General features: G+C 46.1%; 1 protein-coding gene across 1 annotated transcript in view; it reads right to left on the bottom strand.

Moving 5' to 3' along the window:
- Positions 1–25,437, bottom strand: part of SSH2 (slingshot protein phosphatase 2) — a 104,985-nt gene that overhangs the window by 10,734 nt on the left and 68,814 nt on the right. Inside the window, 10 exon segments of the mRNA XM_069791141.1 lie at positions 2,231–2,431; positions 4,818–4,964; positions 6,449–6,495; positions 9,397–9,525; positions 9,652–9,745; positions 11,589–11,783; positions 12,926–12,991; positions 13,778–13,846; positions 16,272–16,393; positions 21,223–21,287. Coding sequence (XP_069647242.1) covers positions 2,231–2,431; positions 4,818–4,964; positions 6,449–6,495; positions 9,397–9,525; positions 9,652–9,745; positions 11,589–11,783; positions 12,926–12,991; positions 13,778–13,846; positions 16,272–16,393; positions 21,223–21,287 — 1,135 coding nt within the window.

Genomic DNA, 25,437 nt, shown 5'->3' with positions numbered 1-25,437 from the left:
CCCTCTGAAACCGGAGCAGTCACATGAGCATGAATCTGTTGTTTTTTTGTTTTTGTTTTTTTTACCTGTCCTGGAATACCGCACCAATAAACAAGGCAGCCAGAGGCCAGAGGGCAAAGCTAAATAACACAGACAAGGAAAAAAAAAAAAAAAAAAGCAAAAAAAGCAGTTTGGAGCTAAGAGAGGAACTGCATAAAGAGGGACCATTTCTGCAGCACAGAGAGGCCATTCCTTGCTTCAGTGAAGCTTCATTTACTGCAGGCTTTTTAGTTCCCCACACACAGATGTAACGCACTGCTCTTGCATTTTTTAAAGCCTCACAAGTAATCCTGTTCGTGCCATTGTATGGGGACTTGCAGAGTAGGTCAGGAGCCGTGGTGTGCTTGAGTGGGAGGGGAGCCACACACCACGTAAATGATGGCAGCAAGAAAGATTTACCTCCTGAAAAATAAATTACTGGAAGTCAGAGGGGAAAAAAAAAAAATATCCCTAACCAAGACGTTTGTACAGGGTGGCTTTGCAGGTGTGCCACCAACTACCAGACTGAGAGATTACCTAAACCAACTGCAGGGCTGAGGGCTTGAAGATGTGATATACCAGCTGCTACCAGCCCAGGGCTCCTCACAGGTGTTCACCAACATGTTGCAAAGGATGTTGGTGTGTTTTTCACATCTGAAAAGCTCCTTTTCCTCCATCCAGTCTACCTCAGTGAGATCCAATTTCCCAGTCTGCTCAGTGCTACATAGCACACCACACTGGTCAGGTCACCTCTAGCTCAGAGTTAAGCACTGACCTTTATTAACTGGTGCCAGCAGCATGTTTGGTGTCACACGAGGCACCAAAGGCAGGTGTGGTGTCTGTCTCAAAGGGTTTCAGTCCAGAAGAGCACAATTTCTTAAAGTATCTATTCCACTGTGATCCATCCTGAGACTCGATACTACCTGGCTGCTTTTTCAAAGAGAAAGAGGGTCATTATGGCAGTCAACATTTGGGGAGCAGGGGCAGAGGACGGCAGGCATGGGAAGAGGTGGAGGACAAAGATCCTGTGGGTGCACCTGACCAGGGAATAAGATGGGAGGAGCCCTCAGGTTGCTAATCTGTGCACAGAGGGAAAGAGGAAACACACTTCAGTGACAGGAGGACCTTACAGCAGGAGTTTGGTGTAAAAACTGGGAATCCAGACCTGGCCCAGAAGCAGAAATAGCCAGACTGCTGGGAGCAGGTGGAAAGCAAAGGGGGAACGGTAAGTCATTAGCACAGAAAAAGGGAAGGGAGGTCTTTGCAAGTGGATAGGACAGAGCCGAAGGGACAAAACCAAGCAGAGGACAGCGGTGAGAAGTTTGCCCTAAAGAGAACACATGTGGGCCTGAGCTGCTGTAAAGAATACCATAAGGCAGGCACCTTTCAACAGTACCAAGAAGCTATGAAATAATTACTTTGGTCAAAACATACTAAGAGCTATCTCCTTTGGCCCGAGGCTCAGCTTGGGTAATTCTGCTTGCTTCAGATCTGCTCCCTAGCAAAGCACACCAGGATCCTAAACAAAACACCGTAATCTGGTGAAACACAGAGTATCACTACCTCCTTCCAGCTGATCACGTGAAGACATTGCTTAACACAGCTTACAAGTGGATTTCTCAGAAACATGCAATACTTATGTCTTTTTGCTAATCAGGTGATAGGCTTGGGATTACAACACACTTGCCCATACCCAGGCCCAGCTCCATACCAGCCTCAGGACTCCATGCAGGAATAAACACCACTGTCGCAATGCACAGGACATCCTGTCCCCTCCCCTAACACCAACACTTACCGAAGGGATCTAAATAAAACCAGACCAGCTGCTGAGGATGGGCATGTTCAACAGCGAGCTGTAAGGCTGCGATGGAGACAAAGCGAGCTCCCTGCCAAGTGATGTTACAAGCAATAGGGACATCGTTTATCTCTGCTGGAGTCTGCATAGTTCTGAATGCTGCATTTGGATGGCAGTTCACAGGATGCTAGTCTCCAAAAAACAGCCATCCTAGAAACCAAACAGCCTCCTAAAAGCTCTCTATTATACCTATTTTCCCAGGCTCAGCTGAGATAACCCATGAAAACAGAGCGCTCTTTCCCAAGACAATCATGAGCTTACATAATGCAGTGATGGAAGTTCTAATTAAAATAATGGAGTCAATCATTTAAGTGTTATGCCTTAGCATGGGTAATCAGGGTCGTTCCTTCCACTCACCTGGCCAGCAGGATCCCTTGGTATTCCTCCAGCTGCCGCATAAAGCTGGGGTTGGGCTTGGTGACGGTGCGCCGTTCCTTCACGTAGTCGTAAGCCCTGTCCAGGTTCCAGCCATACTCCTTCATGGCGTAGGCAATCACCGTGGACGCCGAGCGGCTCACTCCCATCTTGCAGTGCACCAGGCACTTAGAACCATTTTTCCTGAAGCGGAAGAAAGACAGAAGAGGATCATTAAATAGAAAACATAGCCTCTGAGAAGCCTAAGAAAATAGCAACTTCTTTACCACAGTGTTATCAAACACGTTTTCAACACTGTGGCCACAGTTGAAGTCTGGGATGTGATCTGATAATCCAATTTACAAACTGGAGCAAGACACACAAAGAAGTGAAGAACAAGGTCTTAATATTCTTAACAGATTTTGTTACAACAGTTCTTCTGAAGCTTTTATCACAAAGTGGACAAACATCACTTGTTTGCAGAGATTTATGAAGACTGCTAAAGACTAATATGGCATGCTTGAACTCAGCCCAAATGGCCCACTGGTATCAAGCAGTATTCCAAATAAAAAGGGCATCTATCACACAAACGTAGTGTCACAGTTTAGAAACACATCCCTGGAAGATACTGAGCAGTTCAGGGCAGCCTCTAGCACAGAGATGATGTTCTACGGTAAACTTCTGACGGCATATTATTGGGTTTGGCAATTGGCTGTACAAGACCAACATTGCTTCAGTCAGGTGTTTCAACCCCCAGCTAGCTCCCATCCACATCTCTCGAGACACCGGTAGGTGCAAATCCAGCCAAAAGCCCCATGGACCAGCCTGGCAGATTTTTCTTGATAGCACCATTTCTTAGGGCTGTCTATAGGCAGAAAGTTCACTGCTCCCGCTCTGTTTATAACAGTCCTTCACCTCGGTAACTGTCCGAATGCAAGCAAGTGGAAAAGATGACCTCCCCATGGCTGGAGGCAGAGACCTCAAATGATGGCTGCAGTGCAGTGCCCAGCTGCAATCAGATGGAAGATCCTTTGGCTTTAATTCATTTTTCCTTATTGAAGGCAAAGCAAACAGTGTCTTTGAGTGCAATGAGCAGCTACTCTGCTTGGTGAGGCTGGTATAGAGGCTGAAAGGGCAGCCAGCAGCCTGCTCCAAGGAATTAAAAAACACTTGTCTGCTGTGAAACACAAGGAGGAAGCCTATGGCCCTTCTCTGTGAACTCTGTGCACTGGGCAGCATTGGCATGGAGCATGCTGAGAGAACTTGGGTTTGGCACCTTTATTCTTCTCCTTTAAGTGCTAGGTTTTCTGGATTGCCAGCCATGTGAAGTTCCCACAGGACAGACCAGGAGGCCACAGAGCACACACAGTCATATGCCTCGACAAGCTCAGACCTCAGCTGCTCGCAGCCGTCTGAGCCTGTACCTGCATCCACACTCCCCAGACACTGAGAGGTGTCTGCACTGTTTAGGGTACACTGGGCTATAGCAGCCTTTAGACTGCTCTAAGACTTTCTCAACCTTGCAGATCAAATTAGTCAAAACATTGCAATACTTTTGGTGATTAAAAACCCCCCAAACACAACATGCAGACAGGGCAAAGAAGGGGGTACAGTAATTGCCCCAATTTGGAAGATTATTAACTTACATCACCTCATACACAGTACTGAGGTCCAATCGTTTAATTGGACCAGTGGAAAATATTCTGGGCAGGACAATACTTCTGAGGATGACAACAATTCAAAAATTAATACTTAAGGGAATACAGTGATGTCTTTTAAAGAAACCATCTTAAATAAAATAAACCTTGAGCCATACTCAATCAAGTCAGCTTTTAAAGGCTATGAGAAACTGCAAGCACCAGGCGTGGTTAAGAGATGAGAGACTTCTATAATGGAAATAATACTTTAAAGGCAGCATATGCCAATCTGCTTTCTGACCAGTTTTCCCTTAAGAAGACTGCTGAATGAACTGGAGACAGCTCATATAACTGGGATGCAGTTCTTTGCAGTAAAAAGGCCCTACTTTCAGCATCTGCTATCAGATTACTCACTGTAACTGACAGCTCAGAGACCTACACTGGCATTTACTTCTGTCAAAGGGAGGAGTTTGCTCCGGAGCATTACACTACAAGAAATCACTTCCAGACTGCGGGCTTCATCGTACAACCTCACAATGCAGGGAACAGCTTACGTTTGTGTTTGGCTTGTAAGGTTTTGCTTCTTACTTTTGTGAAACCCTGCTCGATTTGTTACTGCCCTTTCCTCCCACCAGCACCTCTGCAGATTCATTGCATTTCCTAAGCAGCAGGCAAACTGTTAGCTCTCTACTACAGGAATTATTTCCTCCACTGTTTGCCTGGACTGCACCTGGGCAGAAATCCCTCACTAGTCCTACCTGCTCCTTGTACAAGCACTCACAAGAATGAAAATTCATGGAAGGCAACTCTAACACTTAGACAGAAACTACAAAATGAAAATCCTTTGATCCTAGGTAGGCAAGGAGGAAAAGCAGTTAAGAAACCAGTAGGAAAATATAAAATGCTTAGTATACATCTTGTAAGTGTTTGTCTTCTGTTCTGAAAAGACTTACTTTGCCTTGGAGATGAATTTGTAGGTGTCATTCCAATAAGCCAGAAGATCTGTTGCTTCTTCATCGTATACCCGAATATTATGGTATTCAAAGAGCCCAGGGAAGAAGTTATCTATTTCTCGAGTCACATTCAAAATATACCGCACCCTGCATGGAAACAGACAGCAGATAAAAATGCAGAGCGTGCAGAACACAGCAAGTTCAGAGAGATATCATAGCTGCTACATAACAGCCTTGCCTTGCTTTGCGAGTGGCAAAACTCAAAGCATTTGAAGTTGCAGTCTTGAACTTACATCCTTGGAAACCGGGACTTGATGCAAGGAAGCAGCAGCCAACACAAGACAAAAGGTTTTGCTGAGCAATTTAGAGCCTAGCCTCTGATAAAAGGGCTCATCCATACTGGACAGAAACTTCCTCTACAGTATGTCAGCTTACAGTGCTTGCCCACCACCTCTATATTCTAAGTGTTAGCAACATTTGTGTCACAGAGGCTCCTGCACAGACTGTTCAATTAGTGTTTGGACACTTTCTCAAAGCCCCTTTGTCAATCTCTCCTCCTGCTGCACTAACAAGACAGGAAGATTGAAGACATAAGCTCATGAGCAACACCATAGTTAAACAAATGCATAAAATAACTACAGCAAGATGTAAGAGACAATGAGCCACTGGGGAGGATTTAGTTGTTATCCCAAATTTTCTGGAAAGGAAACTGCTAAAGAAAGCAGATGGTATTTATGTACACTACATCCAGTATTTTTAGCCCTGAGGGTTACTCGTAAGATGCTTATGAACTGCACTCATGCTGGGATATCAGACAGAACAAGAGCACCACAAGGGAGTGACATCCCTTTTTCCCTAGCAGGTAGTATGAGATCGCTGGCAGTCAAGTAGGACCTGTCTGACCCAAGGAAACTGCAGTAGACACTGAGCTGAATGAGGAGAGTCAATTTTGCCAGGATGATTCTCTGAGGTACAGAAGTATGCTATCCATTCAATTCAGCAGAGCGATTAGTTTTTTTCCACTGGATTGGCACAAATAAGCCAAACCCATAAATAATTATTTAATTGCAAAATCTTGGTGCTTAGATCCACCTGGCCTAGAGAAAAGACACTCTAAACTTAAGCCTGAAAGGCAGAAAAGGCAGGAGACAACGGAAGCCATCAGTGCTAAGCCTGAGAGCTACAGGACTTTACTTCCTACTGGGCCCCACTCAAAGCAACAAATGCTCTTTTACATATTTTCCTTCCTGCCGCAGTCCGGAGGCCCAGACTCCAAAGCGTCTCTGTAATTGTGAGACCTCAGTCCAGAACAACGGGCTGGAGCAGAGGGCACAGAGCCAATCACGCAGCATCCAGTTAAGTAATTGTAGCTTTTCGCTACTTATAGCTATGAGATTGTTGGCTTCCTTTGTTCACCAAGGGGATGTCAGTCAAGGTCAGGGAACAAGATTCTTTTACTTTAGGATGCCTGTTTGTGGGACGCGGAGTTTGGAGGAAGCAAGAGCTTGTTCAGATCTGCAAACCCTTTAGTAAGACTCAGGTTACACAGCAGGTGTGGAATAGAGTTTGTTGCATAGACAAGTGTTGAGGCCAGGCTCTTGCTTTTAAGCTGATGGCCTGAAGCTACTTACCCTCTGTTCTGCAAGTCTTCCAAATTGGAGGCATTCCATTCCGAGCCCTGCAGGGAAAACATGCAAAGGGACACATCAGCCAGAAGGAAGGCATGGCCAGACAACTGATGGAGGGAGGGATTGTCACCACTGAACTGGGAGAGGAAGCTGGCCAGCCAAGTGTTGGAGACCAGGGTGTCTTTTGAGTAAAGAGGTACACAGAAGAGCGATAACAGGGCTGATGTTCAGCACCTTATCTTGCCCCATTAACCAGATCTATTCTGAAGCAACAAGCAGCTCTGCAAAGCCGGAGCTCAGCACCATATGCTGGCACTTCCTGCAAACGGCTGACAAATCAACCTCAGCAAAGAGGAGATCGCTCCACCCTTTCCCTGGAGGCTGCTGCCAGCTCTACCCCACAGAAGAGAGACCGCCTGCATTTAAAAACCATCCAGGTGCTCTTTATACATGAAACACCCATCTCGCACATCAAAGGCAGCAACACCGTAAGCTCACTTGGGTTACACCTCTTCTCCCCAACTTCAAAGCCTGCGTGAGCAGAGAAATAAACACATTTAACCCTGGCTAGCTAACCAACCCTCTTCTCTGCAGCACACACATACAGGGCCTCCAAGCTGCTTGCTTCCTGCTCAAACATATAAACCCTGACCGAGGACAAAACCACTCAGACAAAGGCTTCCTTCAAAATTTAAGGTGCACAGCTATCTGCTTCCCTGCCCTAAAATGACTCCGAAATAGAAAGACAGTTCAGATCAAGAAGCAAGCAAGAGGGACCCAGGCAGCACTACCATCACCAGCAGAACAGCACTGCTCATGGCTGCTCCCACAGCACAGGCTTCCACATCGCCCCAGGGCCACGACTGGCATCGCCAGGGTGAGCCAGCCCTTGGAGCATACCCACTGCCAGCCCGCAAACCCCGTCAGCCCGAGAGCGAGAACCTCCCAGTCTTGCAGAAGCAGCAGCGTCCACCCAGAGGATGGGTTGCTGCCTGCCCTGGAAAGTGCGCACAGGCACCCCGTGTCTGAGATGGGGGAGCTCCAAGGGTTCTGGCTCACGGGCACGCACTCGGGCCCAGCCCACGACAGCACTTGCAGAGAAGTCCTGAGCACTCGCAGCCTGCACATAGATGTACACGCACAGGGAAGGGCAGCGTTACTATTCTGGTAGCTACTGGGGACAAGTCCGTTGTCCTGTTTTGACACTCGAGGAATACAGCAAACAAAAAGCAGCTGGTTCTTCCCAAACTGAACTACTTCCTAAGAGAAATCATGATAACGAGGACACCATTCAAGGGTTCAGCACAGATGAGACTCTAAATTTTGAGCAAAATAAAGGGACAAATGTTATATGCCATGGTAGGCCAGATTTCAACAGAATCCATTGCCTTCAGCCACAGATCAGGTCAATCCCAGCAAAGTCCAGAGCTGCGCACAATCTGAAGGAGGACTATGGGGGCTCTCGCTATTCAGGATTTGCCAACAAACATATTTGGATCCCTGCCGTATTTACCCTAGCCCCCCAGACTTAGTTAGCTTCATGTTGTCTCTTTCTGGCCAAGGAAGAACAATTTAATTCAGGCCTGGGAACCTCCAGTTTCCACAGGTATGGAGAACAATGCTGCAGCAGTGAAAACCTTTTCTCCTGTTCTTTGATCAACAATCATCAGGTCTCTTATTTCCTGCTTAGTTATTTTAACACTCCTTAAGTGGGATCCCACAGGGCTCTTATCTCGACCTGGAAGCAAACAGCTCCATGCCTTCCAGAGACCCCACTGTATGCCTTTGCCTTGCCGTATACACGCTCCTGCATTAAGCTGGTGTCCAGCCCCAGCAGCACCGCTCCTCACCGCAGAGAGCTGCTTCGCAAATACTTCTATTCCACACAGCCACAGCTCTTCTTGGTGCTGCCTGCAAGCCGTGTTTTAAAGGTCTTGTTCCCGTTAAACGCACTCAGAGCCAGGACTCCAAGCCCTGCAGCGGACCAAATTGCCTGTACTGCTTTTGACTAGCACTATAAGCCTGTAACAGGTCTCTCTTGCCAGAAAACATATAGTCTGCAAAAAAAAAAATCCATTACATTGTAGGTACTTTTAAGCTTCCTGGCTCTACCCCACCACAATTTCTTGGGAGCACTCACATTAACATACACCATCCCTTCCAAGCCACAGCACTAAGCTTCAGGAGACAGGGAGAGGCCCTCTCCATTTGGAAAGACCAGCTGGTCCAAGAAGAATGGCTTTGTTTAAAGTTGAGCCAACCTCATAGGCTAGACAGCCCAACCAAACCTGCGTCCGTTGCTTCAGGGCTGGGAAATCCAGTGGAGTGCTGACTCACCAGAAGGAGGTGCAGTAATTAGACAGGCCCCAGCAGCAATGAAAGGCAACTAAGCAAGTGAAACATTAAAAGGCAAAATGTTTATGTTTCCTTAAGTGACTTATCTCCAGGATTCTTTAAGCTCCTCTGTTCCTCCTGGATCACACAAACTCAGAGCTTTCCATGTTACAAGAGTCATTCCACCTGAATGTTACACAGCTCTCCCCAACAGCTCCCCTCCCTCTTTGCTGCAGTTATGCCCTTCCCAAACACAGGCGTTCTCCAAGAACTTGGCGTGTGGGTACCCTGGACAGTTAAGGCTACAAAACTGGTCCTACATCAAAGGAAACAGCCCTGAAAAGTAGTAAGAATTACGACTTTTTCCCTTCCGTCCTCTAGTGAAAGGGTCTACAGCTTAGCTGGTGTTGCATGGCAAAGTCTAGCGCAGCCAAGAAACCAGGCTGCTCTTCTTCAATAGCACTAGTATCTTGTGTCTTGCTTAAGAGTACGTGATCCCAGGATCAGCCAATCTCTCCTTCAGAGTACCTTTCTGTTCCTCCAGAGGCCCCTGTGTCACCCAAGACATAGTGAGAAGCGTTAGGCGTGTTTACTCTTGAATTCACCATTAGACTTACCAAAAAGACATGATCAAATATCTGCGTGGGGCTGTCCATCTGCCCAAGGATCACTATCATTTCATTGTCAATGAACTCTTTGAACTCCCGCAGGTTACACACCATCTGCATCTCCAGCTCAGTGCGTATCTGGGTGGGGAGGAGGAACACAAGGAAGCCATGTTAAGTTTTTGTTCTGGCCTTTCTTCAGGGCATAAAGCACAGAGCTCTTTAGTTTGCACAACAGCATTCCAGTGCTGCTCCCTCACCACTCACCTCTTTTGACGTGATGTTCTCCAAATCCTTCTGCATCATGATCTCCCTTAACTTGGTCTTAATTAGCCGTTCTGTGCGTTCCCGCTCAGTTGGGCTATCAGAAGAAAGCAACAGAGTCACTGGGAGGGGAAACAAACTGGACTCATGGCACTTTGTAACGGGTATTGTGTAGACTGGATACTCTGCAGAGTCTCAGATACCCACACTACTTTCCCCAAGCACGTCCTCAGCTGGAAGGAATTCAGGTGACTGTAAAGCCCAGTTTAGATTCCCAGTTGTATATGAAAGAGACCAACTGAATGCTCCTAATCCACTGTAGTCATCCAGAGAACCTCTGGTATTTGGTAAAATTTAAATTAGGAAGGCTGCATTATACTCTCTGGAGCAATATCTAAGCCTCCCCCTACCTTTCTTGGAAAGGTAACAGCTCGAAAGCTCCTTACATGGAGAGACGAGGGCAGCTAAGCCTCTGTGCATTCCTCCAGCCTCTGCTGCCAGGGGCTTTATCACCAGCTGCAAAAATAGCCTAACACCAGGGGAAGTTGCAAGAGAGCAGCAGCACAGAGCTGTCTCACCTATCATCTTTAGAAAGGACCCAGCAGTAACAACTCACACCACCTTTCTGTTTCTCTGGAAGACTGCCAGGATGGCGACTGCACAGATGCTTCTCTGCTTTACAAGTGTCCAACTGGTGGTTCACAAATAAAAATCATGAAAGTTCCTGGCTTTTAACCTCACGCATTATTTCAGGACTCAATTAAGAGAATGCTGTCTAGGTGTCCCCAGGCAATCATTCAGTTGCTGCCACCAGCGGAAGGGTGAGTTACATAAAATTTATATATGAAAAGCTACAAAAGAATATTAATCTGACAGCCTGCCAAAACTTTTCAGCCACCCTCCTTGTATATTAAAAAACAATCAAGTGTGAAGACTTGTTCACAGCTGAACAACTGCTTAGCATTACTATTCACTCACTGAACTCCACTGAACAACAGGAAATATCTGAGAGCATAAATCAACCAATGGCACTATTATACTGGAAAAGCAGCTGGGACTAGTGAAGTCACTTCTACTACAAACCAGGCAACTAAGCCCTCATGCTTGGCATCACATTTGGACACAGATTGCCTCTGAGGTTATATGGTATCAGTACCATCAGCAATTACTAATTACAGGAGTTGTAAACCTTGAGTGTTGATACAGCCTATAAATTTTGCCTTTCCAAACTGTCTACCTGCCTACCTCAGCCACTGTTTTGGACCACATATCACCAGACATCCAAGCATTAGCTGGAGACAGCTTGGGACCCATACATTGTCCTGTTCCACACTTGCAGAGCTCCTCAGAATGATGAAAAACTGCATTGTTCTTTGTCCCCATTCTTAGGTGTGTCAGATGGATGCCTATGAGGATGCTTCCAAGCTCACAGTCTCAGAAGTCCATAGGTAAACACTTCACTTTACAGCAAAATGAACTGAGTATGGAAAAAAAGACCACGTTATTCTAAATGTGCTCAGACACACACCAGCGTAAGAGCAAAGTCCAGAGAAACCTGTTCCTTCCAGGAGACACCAGGCCTGGAAACCAGAGGACAAAACCACAGAAGAGGAAGGCCTAGGTACTAGAATATACCACACCTCTCTCTCACTAGTAACACAGAACTTAGCTTGCAAAAGCAAAGATCTGCGAGCCCGAAGCCCAAGGTAAACAACTAGACTGAAAACAGAGGCTGGAGGAGATGCAATGGAGCCCCAGGAGGGCTAAACTTCCAGTGCTGGTGTCTACCTAACTAGGGGTCTGCTTATTACCTGGAATAGGGAACCTCTCCTCATCAATACCTAATTAAGAGTCACCTCTTGTGGAAACTGTCTCCTCATTTGGTGACTGCAGTGCTTGACAGCCAAACACTTTGGCTTAGCAGAGCCAGAGCAACTTACACATCTGTGAAGAGGGCGGGCGAGTCGGGCCGGTGGGACTGGACATCTTGCATGGCGTTCCACTCATTGACTGATGACTGGTCGGAGTTGATATGGCTCTCATAGTAACTGACCCACGTGAGGAAGAGGCTCCCTGGGTAGTAATTGTTGCTCCGTGCCACCTCACAAGCCTTATGTAAACTCTGCAGAGCAGACCTAGAAAGGGAAAAATACTTGCAGGATTATAATTTCTTCCTCAGGCTGGTAACAAGCATAAAGCAGCAGCCAAATCCAGGATGCTGCTCACATCCCATCAGTTGGTACAAACCCCAGTGTTAGGCTGTCCTGCAAGGGTGTGGATAACCACATGCTGCAAGAGCTTCCACGTCCTTAACTGAAGTATGCCAAGACAAGCCTGGATAGCAGTGAAGGTTCCCACAATTCAGAGGGCAGAGGCACCTGTGTCTCTGGCTCCAAAACCTGCTGCAACTACCTAAGCCATAATAAGATGCGCAGAGTTTGTGTCCAAGACAGGGTGCTCTGACAGCTCCTACTGTGCCATCAGTTCCCCTGCATGCAGGGCAGGGACACCCAGCAATGAGACACGGAGAGCTGCACACCCAGGGGCTTAGGACTTGACTTTACTGAGGTGTTTAGGCGTCTGCCCTCTCTCACTGCACGAGGGATGTCAGAAGTTTCTTCAGCTGCTGCTGGGAAACAAATCCCCCTCTCCTATTTTTAGCTTGTTTTAAATCTTTGACTGGGATCAGAAGGATCCAGGTCAAAATCACTGGGGTGACACAGTAGCATGACACCGTGACAGGGGATGTATTTCGGCAATGCAAAGAAGCTTGAGCCAGAAATACTTTCATGGCCACTACATTCTTACATGAACCACCCTAAAAGGAATGAAAAATGCAGGCAGCTTCTCTTTCTTTCTCGCTATCACAATGAACATGTCTCAGTGGAGACAGAGACTCCCAAAATACATGCAACATGTACCTCCTTATTTATGACAAAAAAAAGTAAATCTCAAACATATGCTCAAAGCAATTCTGCTTCGGAGAGATTCAAAGCAGCAGCCTTTTGCAAGGAAAATTACCCCATACCTTCCTGCCCCCAGCTGAGAAGGCGGCATGGCTGCAGCAGTACTATAAACTCACTGCTGTATAGCAGCACTTGCATGTTTTTTTTTTTTTTTTCTTTGGTTTCCTTCCCTGTCTCTGAAGGAGAATTCTGGCTGCTCAAGTAGGTCTCAAGATACCAGTAACGCAAAGCAGCACCTGCTTTTTAAAAGCTCAAGCAGCCAAGACACCTTGGAAGAAGTATCACTGGGACAGATTATAGCAAGTACTTACCACATTGCCTGTACAGACACTGGCTTGAATATATGAACCCTGTTATCTGTTGATACGCTGAACCCTCTGGAGAGAAGAAAAAAGGCACAGTAAAAATGTGTCCCAAAAGCCACTTTTTAGTTAATAAGTGATAGTTTGTAGCACATTAGAACAGGAAAGGACTAGCCCTATGCATACAACGCTGAGTTCAGCTAGCAAACAGATCAAAATAGCATGCTAAAAGCTCTAAGATAACTTTTTTTAAGCAGCTGCTGTTCAGGAACGAAACTAAGACAGTGGGACAGTGCTGGGCTGTACTGTTTACCTTGGCAACACAAATTCAGTGCCACAGCTGGGAGCAACAGAGTCCAGCTAAAGTGATCCTGGGGCAGCTACCAAGGAAAGAGAAGTCATTCCATGCACTGCACTCACTGGACAGCCTTTGTAACTGGCACAAACAGGAGTCTGCAAGTCAGGTGTCTATTTGGCAGAGAATCATCATTCTCATTTTATGTTCAGCTGAACGCTGCCTGCTGCAAGCATGATGGAGGAACACATAATAGGATCCCTTTAAGGAGCTTTCACTACACACCCACTCACCACTAAAAGCTCCTTTACTCCAGCTTAAACACACACATAAGCCACTGTCTCAGTGCATGTTTATTCACAGATAAGTCAATTATTGGTGTTTCCTGCCACAACCACTGTGATTTAGGGCCTTTGAGCCTACTAACCCAATACAGGTCAACAACAGGAGGTCTGCTGGACCTGTTAGGGCTCTGCAATCATTTGAATCCTTCCCCATATACCATGCTATAAGCTTACACATGGAGACCCTCTGCTATTTACCTAGAACATACAAAAGACACTCACCCATCCCCGTCCAGGTGGATCAAGGTGTCACTCCACAGCGGCAGCACCAAGCCCATTGTACAAGTGCTACTGCAGTAAGAAAGAGAAGGTCAGCCCATCTGCTACAGCACCATGCTATTATTCTAATTTCATCACAATGATTGCATATTTTTGTACTCATTAGAAAAAAATTAAAAATCCCATGGTTGCTTCAGGGCAAACAGTGCCAGTGTTATTCCACAGGTGTCTGGCAAGGATCATCAACCACACACAGGGTACAGCAGTACTCTTTCAAGCAAGCTTAAAGGGTTAACATACGCCCAGGAGAAGAGCAAACAGGATTCAGAAGCAGCAAGCTTTGTGTGGAAGGTCAGAGGGGGCTCACAGTCTTCAGTCAGCTCAAGGCTTTCTTTACAGATTAGCTCCTCTCAGGCTCAAGTGGTTTGGTTCTAGCTCTGATTTTGCAATGCACAGCTTTGTTTTCTTGTTTGTCCCTCAGCCACAGCGGCTGGGAACTGGGATCAGTATAGTGTAACAGCAGGGTGACTGGCAGCACGGTAGGTTAGCAATCACAGCCTATCACCCGTTGTTGACTCCTACCCCTTCTTCACCCTCCCACACCTCGAGGATGAGCACAACAGCCAGCCGAGACAGACACCTCTTGGCAATCCCACCCCTCTCGGCTACTTTGACCTCTCTGCCCTCCCAGGCACCTGCGTTCTGTAGGGCTAAGCAAAAAGCTTAAGTTAAAAGCAGAGTCAAGCGATGGAAAAAAGTCAGGGGCAGGGGAACCCCAAGATAACCTGCACCAGGTTGTCAAATGAAAAAGCTGAATCTCAAAGCTTTAGAACTGGTCCACAATTAAAGCAGCATCTTGAAGAACTGGATTCAACTGTCTCCTGCTCCTATGCTTTGCACTAGCTGCACTCAAATTTCCACAAGCCCTAACACCCCTGTCAGTCTCTGCAGCTCATGAGAAGTGGGGGAAGAGGGCGAGACTCAAGGCTTCAGAGGGTCAGCAGACATGAAGCCCTGTAAATGCACACACCTTGGAGCGACTGGTGCCCAGCACAAGGAGACACTGCGGCACGCAGCTATTTCTGTTGACAACATGAGATGAGCTCATGGAAAGACGTGTTTTTAAAAGGCTTCCCAAGGTGGCCAGGGTATTTTTAGTGATACTGTTCAGCAAGCGCTTATCAGAGACCATAGCAACAAGTCTACATTGAGTTATAAATACCAAGTGGGCTAGGGGAGGGTGCATCAGACTGACCATCCAGAACCTAAGTAACTCTAGCAGAAAGCTAAAATGACCCTGCTATGTTATTAGAGACTGAATACCAGTAAGCTCTCAGTTATCAAAGGTGGCTGTGCTGGTATATCACAGCCAATAGCGAGCTCCAAGCTCACAGCAACCTGTGCAAGGACAAGTTATTCTTCCACTACCGCAAGAGCATCTCTGAGATACAGCTGGGCACATATGCACAGGAAGGGAGACAGGAGCCAGTGGCAGCATCAGGCTGGTCCCCCCTTTTAGCAGGCATCACTTGAGCTAAGCATCCAAACCAAGCCACTTGAAATTAAGCATGGTGGCTGTTGTGATCAGCAGGCTCTTTGGAAGGCAACTTCTTAGTCAAACAGTTCAAACAGATTTTCTAGTGACCCTGCTAGCTACCTGAAAGTAATTTCTTCCACCTAGGGTCAAAAGCAAGACTCATTCCTGTAGCAATTGTGCTAGAAGTAAGCATGTGTATGAAACCTTCCGAGATCATTTGAATATCCAAGGTGATTCTTTCCCCACATAGGCCAAGATTTACATACCACTCTCTTTTTAAAAGAGTCATGTGCATCCATGCCCTCTCCAAAGCACCCAGTGTCCCCTTCTAAATGTGAAGCTTCTGCCCGTGAAGCTGCTGGGGGTGCTGCCTCCTGGCTTATAGTCACTCCAGCAGCAAGAGCTCCTTCCCAGCCACATTCTGCAGCCTTTTGGAGATGTCAGCAGCAATTTAAATGAATGAAGCAAAAGCACTAAACCCTGATGACATACTGATGTCTGGTGAGAGCACATGTTGCGTAAAATCTGCCATCAGCAACTCTGACATTCCCATCAGGCCCTTTGTGCCATGACCTTGGCAAGGGGCTGCCTGACAGTCACTTTCTTATTAGCTGCTCTCCTGAACCCTGATGTCCAGCTTCTCTAATTGCAGCTTTTTCTTCTATGCATGTGAGGGCTTAGGGACCTCACCATTTGAAGACACTTAAGGGCACTTAATGTCCTCACACAAGTCTGAGGCTCGGAGGAATGGAGGAAATGTTGACCTGCACCGTTGCCTTCCCATTTGCCACCTCCTTTCAAGAAATAAAAGGGGAATTCTGGATCTCAAGAAAGGTGTTAAGACTGGAAAATCTGAAGCAGTCTATCCACAGAAAGGATGGACACCAGACAGTAGTTTCTACATTTGACTTGACATGTGGGTGCACACAAGGACTTCCCCCATCTGGACACTGTGAGTACCTGTCATTGGAAGAGAAATCCATTCCTAGGACAATGCTCTCTTCGGTGTCTTGCCTGCCGTTGGTGGACACTACCACCATGTACCTAGTGCGGTTCTGGTAGGTACTTTCCAGTCTTACAGCCTAAAGAAAGGAAGGAGAGAGATCAGCAGTGCAGCCAGCAAAACACACATTATTACTTTTACAAGCCACTTTTTCATGCTGAGTGACAGGCGCGGAAGCAGTGATGCAGTTTGCACTAGTACGGATGGCCCGTGCTTCTCAGCTGGGTAACCAGCAGAAGAGGGAGAAGTGACTTACTCTCACACAGCGCTTTCCTGAACAGTTGGGATGTTCCTGGTGCCTTCTGCTCATCTTGCTGTAGGCCTGCTCTGTCCCACCAAGGCTACGCTTAAACAGCAGCCTACGAGGCTGGCTGCCACAGTCCTTTGACTGGTCCCAGCCTAGTGAGCTTCATGGATCATTATGTGTTCAGCAAGACAGACAGGCGTTGAACGTGCTCTTCACCTCTCAGAGGGCTTTGTCCAAAGAGCTAGGGCTTTCCTTTAAACTACTGGGTGCTACAACAGCTCCAAAGAGACTTTCCACCACCTTCCCAGGAAGCTGGACAGAAAACTAGGATCTAATTCATATGTGGTTTCCTGCTGGCCCTTTGAATTCTTCTAGCAACTTCCCCAGTGCAGAAGCAACCTTACTGCCTTACACCTGGCAGGAAAAGATTTCCCTGTTAATAAGCTGTACCCATGGCTGGATTCAGATAGTCCGGAAAAGGTGAAAGTCATTGTGCCTCATTGCTCCTACCACAACCACGTGCAGCCCAGTGCCAAAAGAGAGACCTAGCAGGATGCCTGAACCTCACCCCAAACTCCCCCAAATCAAATACTACTGACAGCATTCAGAAAGCAGCTGTTTAGCTAAGCTGTGAATGTCAGACCAACACTGAAGCTCTTGAAAGACTACACTGAAGTATAATGCTCCTCCAGAAGCCCTGAGGAAGTAAGAACTAAAGTCACTCCAGCAAGTCTTCTTACAGACTGCAGGTTAGCGAGGAGCCCCGGGAAGGGAGCCCAGCATTGCAAGTTTTGCCTATAAACATCTGCAGTAGGCAATCTTTACTTGCAACACTTTCTGGACTCTGTTCCAAGCCATTTGCAGTTACTTTAGTCACAGGATCCCAACTAGAGAAACCAGGACATCCCTAGAAAGGAAGTGTCTTAATTACGTATACTGAACCTTAACTTTGGACAGCCTAATCCAACCCCAAGGTGTTGTCTGGCCTCAATGTTTACCATATTGGTAAACTGCTTCTTGAACTTTGAGCAGGACCTGCAGAGAACAAACATAGGCAAGAAGGAGCTGTCACAGCCCAGCCTTGCCCCATGCTGCAGACAGACACCTGCCTGCTGCGACAAGACCCAGTTGCCGAATTCCTTGTGACCCAGCGGTTGAAGCTCCAAGGGGTGTTTGATATCCTTCACAAACTGAACCTGAATTCCTCAAGCACCAGCAGCCCTCCCAAGCCACTACTTGTGTAGACACTTCTTGGTGGCCCACAGGAGTTCATGGCTCAGAGAGCCCAGTTCAGTCATTTTATCCTTAAAAAAACCCTCACAAAATAACTGTTGTGTGGGATCTCTCAGGATTAGGCTGCTTTTCCCAATATGCTCCTTTAGTTCTTTCTAACCTGGTCTTGAGGCCAGAATGGCATCTCCTAGCTTAGAGGAAGCCGCCTCTGACCTCCTCACACCTCACCTGTCCGCTAGCCAGTAAGTCTCGGCCACGAGATGCGGCTGAGTCTACAACAAAGGTTAAAACAGTGCACGGCAGCTAAAACAGAGCTTGCTGTTTCACCAGAGTGCTCTATCGCAGAAGACTATGCTGAGAGCAGCAGGGAAAGCTTCCCAGTGGCATTGCAGGGAGCAGCGGCTCTAGTGATGGGGGCGGAATAGCAAGTGCAGGCAGGAGACTGTGTTGACTGCGTCTTCTAGACTTGTCCAATGGACCAAAGACTAACAGAAACTACCCAAATGCTGATGCCAGCAGACAGATGTGCTCTGTACAGCGAGAGACTGTGCCCCACCCCATCTCTTTAGGATAAGTCATGCTAAAACCAGCCTTATTTTCCTTCTTGCTCCTTGAGTCACTGGGATTCCTTTGGAAACACGGAGGATCAAAGTGGTCAGCCTTTCAAGGTGCGAATTCTGCCAAAGACGGCTGTTTCTACAACTAACCACTTGCAGCAAAACAGAAAGGGTGCTCTTCAACCTAGAAGAGCAAGCAATCACCAAAGTCTTGGTGGTTAAAGTCATTATCTACATTAGGAACCAAACCTCAAACAGAAACATAGATTTGCCTAAAATGGGAGCAGGCAGACAACAGCTGCCCTGTGTCCGGGACATCCCCACATGAGTTCTGTTCTGCTTCTCTTGAAGACAGTCCAGCAGCAAGAGGATTAACATAATCTAACTTACTTTGCTAAACCAATTTGGCTAGCAGTAATGGGAAGTGTGGTCTTAATGCAAGACCCTTTAGAACAGGGCTAGACAAACAGCAAACAAAGGTCACACAGCTTCAAGTCAGTCAGGTGGGATTTTCAGAGGGCCAATTAAGAGAAACAGGGCATGACTTACTGTGGTTCTCTAGGTTCAACACTTAACACCCCTACCACAAAGCAAAGAACTGTGACTGGAGCAGATAATGTGTTTTGCTAAACTTACTGGAATAATAAAACAGCAAACTTGACGCTGTAAACCAGACAACCTCAAAAGTTACTATTAGAGCTCCAACATGCCCCTCAAATCGCAAATTAGTCTCTAGCCTTTCCATTAAGCACTAGCTCATATGCTCACCCAACAGCAGGAGCACACCAAGCAAGTGGTCTGATGCCTTTTAAATGAAGATATTTGAAATCCCAGTCAATCTAGGAAGGATGGCCTAGCTTCAAGGACTGTGATGAGATGGAAGGTTCTTTCTCAACAGCTCATCCACATGGAGCCAACCTTCTCCTCAATTTGGGAAGGTTATTTATAGTCTGTTCATGAATAAGTCATCCCCTGTAGTCCTTTCAGGGGCAGCAACATTTTTCTTAGGTTTTAGGCTCACCTAAACACAAGCCAACTTTATCTTCTGCTGCATTCTTGTTTCGTCAGAAGTATGATGTGGTATCTTACCAGCCCTTCTGAACAGCACATTCCAAGAAGGAAGTTCATACTGACCTTTCATCTTTCTGATGCTACATGATAGTAGGTGTTTCACACAAGAACACATTTCTCATTGGGATATTTGATTTGAAGACAAAAAAAAAAGTGCCCAACTTTCTGAACTCTTCTTTTATTACTGAACACATGTAAGTGAAAAAGTCCCCACTCCGCTAAGCTACAGGAATATGTTCAATCAGTTTGTACTCTTAACTCATTTTCCTCCTTCCTACTCATCTTACACTGGTACCATTGCTCTAATCCTGCTCTCATGGAAGGCTAAAAACTCTGCCAATAGCTCCAACAGAAAAAAGAGTTGTTCCAAATTTTAAGTGTAGGTTTATAGACGATTAGATTCCTCAGCTGCCCTCTGAGCTGTGAAGTCTGCCCTCCGAATGACAGCAGCCAACCCAAGAAGATAATGCATTTCTCTCAGTACTGTTTATATTTCAAATCTCATTTGTATCTACTATTTTATGAGAGAGTCTATTGCAGCTCTGCACATCCTTCGTTCGTCAAGAATCAATTAAATTCAAGTAGACTATCGAACTTAACCTCATGCAAGATTTCAGCATTCCAAATGTAGCTCTGAACAAAAGGGTTTATGTCTCAACCCACAAAGTCCTTATTCAGCTGTTAAGGCTAATTTGTCCCAAATCACACAATGTAGCCAGTGATATTGCTGAACAATGACTTGTTCAATAGCTTCCAATGTTCTAACCCTGGCTCAGATTCTCAAAAGCACTGAGCACCCCCACTCCCATCACTTTCACTGAAATTTTAGCGACAGCAAGGTGTGCCTGACAAAGTTTAAGAGTAGGTCCTTTGGTTTGCTTACAAAGATTGCTTTTGGCAAATTATTTTCAGTGGTCGTTTTTAAAATTAAAGCATTCCACAGAAATCTTAGCTGTTTCCTAGCTATAGTCATAAGATCAGTCCAGCTCCAGCACAGCTCAGGAGGATTCAGCAAACCAGAGGTGCCAGAATAACACTTCTGATGCTGGCAGTCCTACTTTGGGCATACGTTGCTAAGATGCACCAAGACAACACAGGAAAGAAACTTCAGGCTACTGAGTGATAAGAGATACAGATACACTGCAGTCATGCCTGACCTTGCAGAGCACTTCAACATGTCCTAGACAAATTCCTCACTGCTCTTCTTCGGCTTCTAAAGGTCTTTAGGACTGCGTATCAGTGCTATGAACAGCAATGCCTAATTCTCATTACATCATTATAGGAGGCAACAACGCAGAAAAGCAGAAAGACAAAGTTCAATACAGGTGCATAGCTACATGGGAATCCTACATGCTCCTTCCTGATAAGCCATGGTCTTTTGGGATGCAACAAGTTCAGAGAGCAGAGTGAGCAACACAACTGAACTAACACAGAAGGGCAGGCGTTCACGCTGGTCAGACATAAGTCACCTACTCTTGATTTAAACAGGACACCAAGCTAATTTACCCAGCTTCTCTGGCAGTTACCGTACTTTTTGAGAGCATAAATACTCAGTATTTGGTTCAGACAAAGGCAGTCTTCTAGCCATACAATTTGTCTCACTGAACACCCAAATAAGCAAGCCTTTCTTAATTAGCTGCTTTTCTACCTTTGTGGTTGCAAAGACGACTCCCCAAACTCACTGATGAAACCACTCAAACATATACGCACCACTGCTTTCAGGAGTTACACAGGTGTATTTGTCAAGCGGAACTTAACCTTTATATTTGTTAATAGCAGATAAGCAAAAAGCCAGCCTACCAGTCTGATGTTGTCTTCTGGGCGGAGCAGTATGAACATGGCCTGCAGGTGTTGCTGGAGATCCCCTGCAGGCAAGAGGGAAAGGTGAATGCACAAAAATAGTTTTAAATCACATGCAAGTTCCTGGCTGTCCAGCCAGAGCAAACATCCACCAAGAAACCTGACACGTCACCACAAGCTTTGTCACTTCCACCCACTCAGAGATGACAAAACTCCATCTCTTAGTCAGCTGTTCTTTGCTCCGTGTGCTCACCTGTTCCCATCTTACCATGCTCTCTCCTGCTAAATTCTGTTATCTTTTTAACTGAAATAAAAAGCATTTTGGTACTCTCTGTTCCTTTAAAAGACAAGGAAAACTAGGTAGAAATAGACCCCACCCCATGGTTCAACATCTCATTCTACCACGTGCTTCAAACCAGGAATCTGCCATTTCTTTTACACCACCTTATTACTTGGTGCAGAACTACTACCTAGACAAGAGTATCCCCTTTGAAGTGAGATTTAGTCCCATCTTAGAGCAGCACGTGCCCACATATGCTTATGTACCAACTCCACCCAAAAGTGGCTAAGAATTCCCACCTGAAAAATCAAGCACCTACAATTTTTCCTAGAAAATGCTTGCTACACTTTGACTGGTGAGGCTGAGGAAAACTGAAAGGGGAAAAAAAAAATTAAAAAAAAAAAAAAAAAATCAGTCACACAGTAACTTTAAAGTCTTCTTAAAAAGACCTGAGTGTTCCAGGTTCCTAAAGCACAAAGCATTTGAAAGACAAGTGAGATACCTTTCTGTTGGTCCTACCACACTGACTTCTCAGCACTACGCCCTGGCCTGTAGAGAGCCAAGAGTTTCTCTGCTAAGCAAGCACATTACCTTCCGAGCGTCAGTAAGCAATAACACCTCCAGCAATGGGCTGTTTTTAAAATCATTACCTGGAAAATTAATCTACATTCCCAGAAAGGAGAGTGCAAGGCTGCCAGGTGGGTGGCACAGAACGGGAAGAAGAGGAGCCTTTACTCTTCTACCCTCTCCCACTCCCCCACAGACGCGAAGCCGAGTTTAGGCAAGACTGCGGGGAAGAGCACAAATGCTGGCAAGTACTCAGCACAAATGGCTACGGGAGCATTTTCTAGGAAGGTTGACTAACCTTCCCGACCTCCTTTTCTAATTCATCGGTGGTGCTAGAATCCATGCTATTTCACAGACTTTCAGAAATAAGGAAACCTTAGACACGAAGCAGCATCTGGAATTGTCACAAAAGGGAAGGGGAAGGAAAGAAACACTGCCCAGCAAGAGCATGGTACCTAGTTCCCAAATTATTTTGACAGCTGGTGGAACAGCAGGGCTGAAGGGCTGCTGCAGCCTCTCTCCTGATGGGACAGAGGCAACCTTGTGTGGAGTGGGCTGTGCAGGACACGGCATTCCCTGCTGTCCCCTTCCTTCCTCCTTGAAACACATTTCAGCATATGGAGAATGAGTCAATGCCCTAGGACTGCATTTTTAACTGGGGGTGGGAAAAACTGAGGCACTCTGCAGTGCTAGGGAAGTCACATACGAAGTACCAGTGGTGACAAGCACCTGAAGCTCCTTCCTGCCCAAGGACATTGTTCCCAGTGCTGGAGTGGCTGGCATGTGCCTCGCTAAACGGCAATTATTCAGGGAGATAGGTAACACAGGAAAGGCCAGCTCATCCATCAGATGTTTGTCCTCCCAGGGGTGCAGTGGGAGACAGGATTTCCCCACATCAACACCAGTGCAAAATCCCGTTGATACTGCTCAGTTCCAGGAAGTTTCAGCTGCTAGTGCGGTGGGAATCATGGAGAACTGTCGACTGAACAGGCAAAGGTCCCTCTGCTTCAGGCAGCACCTCCTGCCTGCAGCCTGGAGGAGCCCAACGAGTATTTGACTCATGAGGCATTTACATGTCTTAAGCAGCTTGAAATGAAAGATGCTCACCTCAGTTTTTCTCTCCCCAAAACGTAACAGTTCCCACCTATTGCTGCCAGTAATTCACCATCAGGAACCAGTTTAAGAGCTGAAGTTTTTGGACTTTAAAACACACCACCAGGACTACTGGATTATCTCAATACTTAAAAAAGAGAGGAAGTTTCTAAGAGAATACTTTCTGCAAGGATCAGTCAAGGAGCTCCACTATCCCTCATTCTCAGAAAGTTTATTGCACTCCTCCCCATTCCCCAGCCTGCCCTACCAGCCTTCGGAGCTCCAGAGCTAGAAAGTAAAGTATTGCTTCCTTGGCCAGCTTTAATTGATTTGCACCATTTTCAGCCCCAAAGACACAAGGCATTTTGTAAGCTTCCTGGATTAAGAAAAAGCAAAGCAAAGGTTTTAACATGCCAGAACCAGCACAAAGATATCACATCCTGTCCTATGAAGAGCTATCGGCTTTGCTGGCATTCATGGCAGACTGCTGCTTCCTATCACATTGTCCAGCAACAAGCAGATGCTTTCGTTTCCTTCAGCTGGCAGGCTAGGTGCAAAGCATCAGCTCGGGTGGGATCTTAAAAGTGATTTACAGTATCCCAGAGATGGCAAAAGCCCCAGGGAAATTACATCCTTTTCTGGCCTCTTCCAGTGTTGTTGGAGTGCAAAAGCAAGCCCACCATCCTACAGAACACAGCCCATTTGCCAGGTGGCACAGGGCGCAGGATTGCCCAGCAAGAGGAGTATGGACAGCTGGTACCATATCTACCCAATCTGCCAACTAGTGATTTCCATTGCTGAAGATGATATGATTAAAGAAATGGGTGTGAACATTAATTATTTCCTGTTACGCATTTACTCTTTATGCTGGATTCTAGCACCTCTGATGAATTAGAAAGGCAGGTCAGGAAGGTTAGTCAACCATCCCAGAAAATGCTCTCGTAGCCACCTGAAACACTACTGCATCCATAGGCAGCAATTTCATACTGGAAAGTTATGTCCGCTCTCCACCTCCCTTCTAATTTTGTGTGCCAGAGATAAGTCACCACACACACATGGGAATGAAAGTTGAGCACAGATTATCAGAGTCCAAGAAAGGAGACAGTTTTCTTTGCCACACGCTCTGCCAGCCAGCTCACTGCCAATGGCCAGGTCACCTCTCAGAGCCACACTCTCTACATCACTGTTTTAATTTTGGTGGCACAGATCTTTTGCTCAGGAAGGTGACACCACCGATCCCTTAGTGTCTTGGTCTGCTGGTGTATAGTTATGTTAGAAAAGTTCACAGAAAAGAAAGATGATGCACACTCATACAAAGGTCTCTTTTCAGTGAAATCTCCAAGCACCATAAAAAAATACTATACCATTCACATCACTTGACAAGCAGGGAAACTGAGGAAAGGACAAGTACTGATGCCTCATTAAATCTCACCCTGTAAGTTGAAGAGACAGGAATAAAGAGAGTCTTCTAAGAATAAAAATCCCACCCCTTAGGCAAGCCAGCCTCTTCAATACAACACATCTTGCTGTAAGCAATTACAACACACTGGATTTGCTTTTTTGGCAATCTGGCTTCCAAAAGCTCTGGGCTGATTAGACGAGTGACTATTTTCCAGCAAGGTCTCCAGATCTCATGCAAGTCAGCTGTAGCAAGTAGATGAGGCAACAAGAGAGATTCAAAAGCTGTTTGTGCTGCCTTGCACAAGTTCACAAGGAAACCCATCCAGCGTGTCTCCTCTGCAAGGTAAAGCCAAGACAGCAACTGACCTGGGCTTCTATTATGCAGAGGACTTTGGAGAGATTAAAAACCAAGACAGGTCAAGATAAACTTTTAAAAGACTGCTAACTCTATTTGCACGCTGAACACCATTTCACTTCAGTCTCAACCAGAAAGGCCAGCTTTAAATTAAGTTTCAGAACACTTTATTTTCTTCTGACAACTGGTAATTAATGCATCTCACTCAAACCAATTTGGGTGCTTCTTGTACTATGTCTGAGTGGAAGTATGTAATTAACTGCCTTTTGACTTAAGCTCTTCCTATAAAGATGTTTGTAAACAGATTTTGAGGTGGACCAGTCATCAGGTAGGTAACTCTGCCGGATATAGAGTTGGATGACAGTCTGATGGTATCAAAGCGCAAAGAAATCTACACCCGGAACCAAACCAAACCACCTTTTGGTCGTCACTTTTTGGCAAAGAAAGTTGACTGCAGTCTCTATGTTTCTGCCTCTGTCCCATATGCAAAAATCTGAACGTCCCAGTGTTGTTTTTTTCC

The sequence above is a fragment of the Haliaeetus albicilla genome, chromosome 9 (assembly GCF_947461875.1).
Source record: "Haliaeetus albicilla chromosome 9, bHalAlb1.1, whole genome shotgun sequence".
Classification (NCBI taxonomy): domain Eukaryota; kingdom Metazoa; phylum Chordata; class Aves; order Accipitriformes; family Accipitridae; genus Haliaeetus; species Haliaeetus albicilla.
This window is presented reverse-complemented; position numbering and strand designations above follow the sequence as displayed.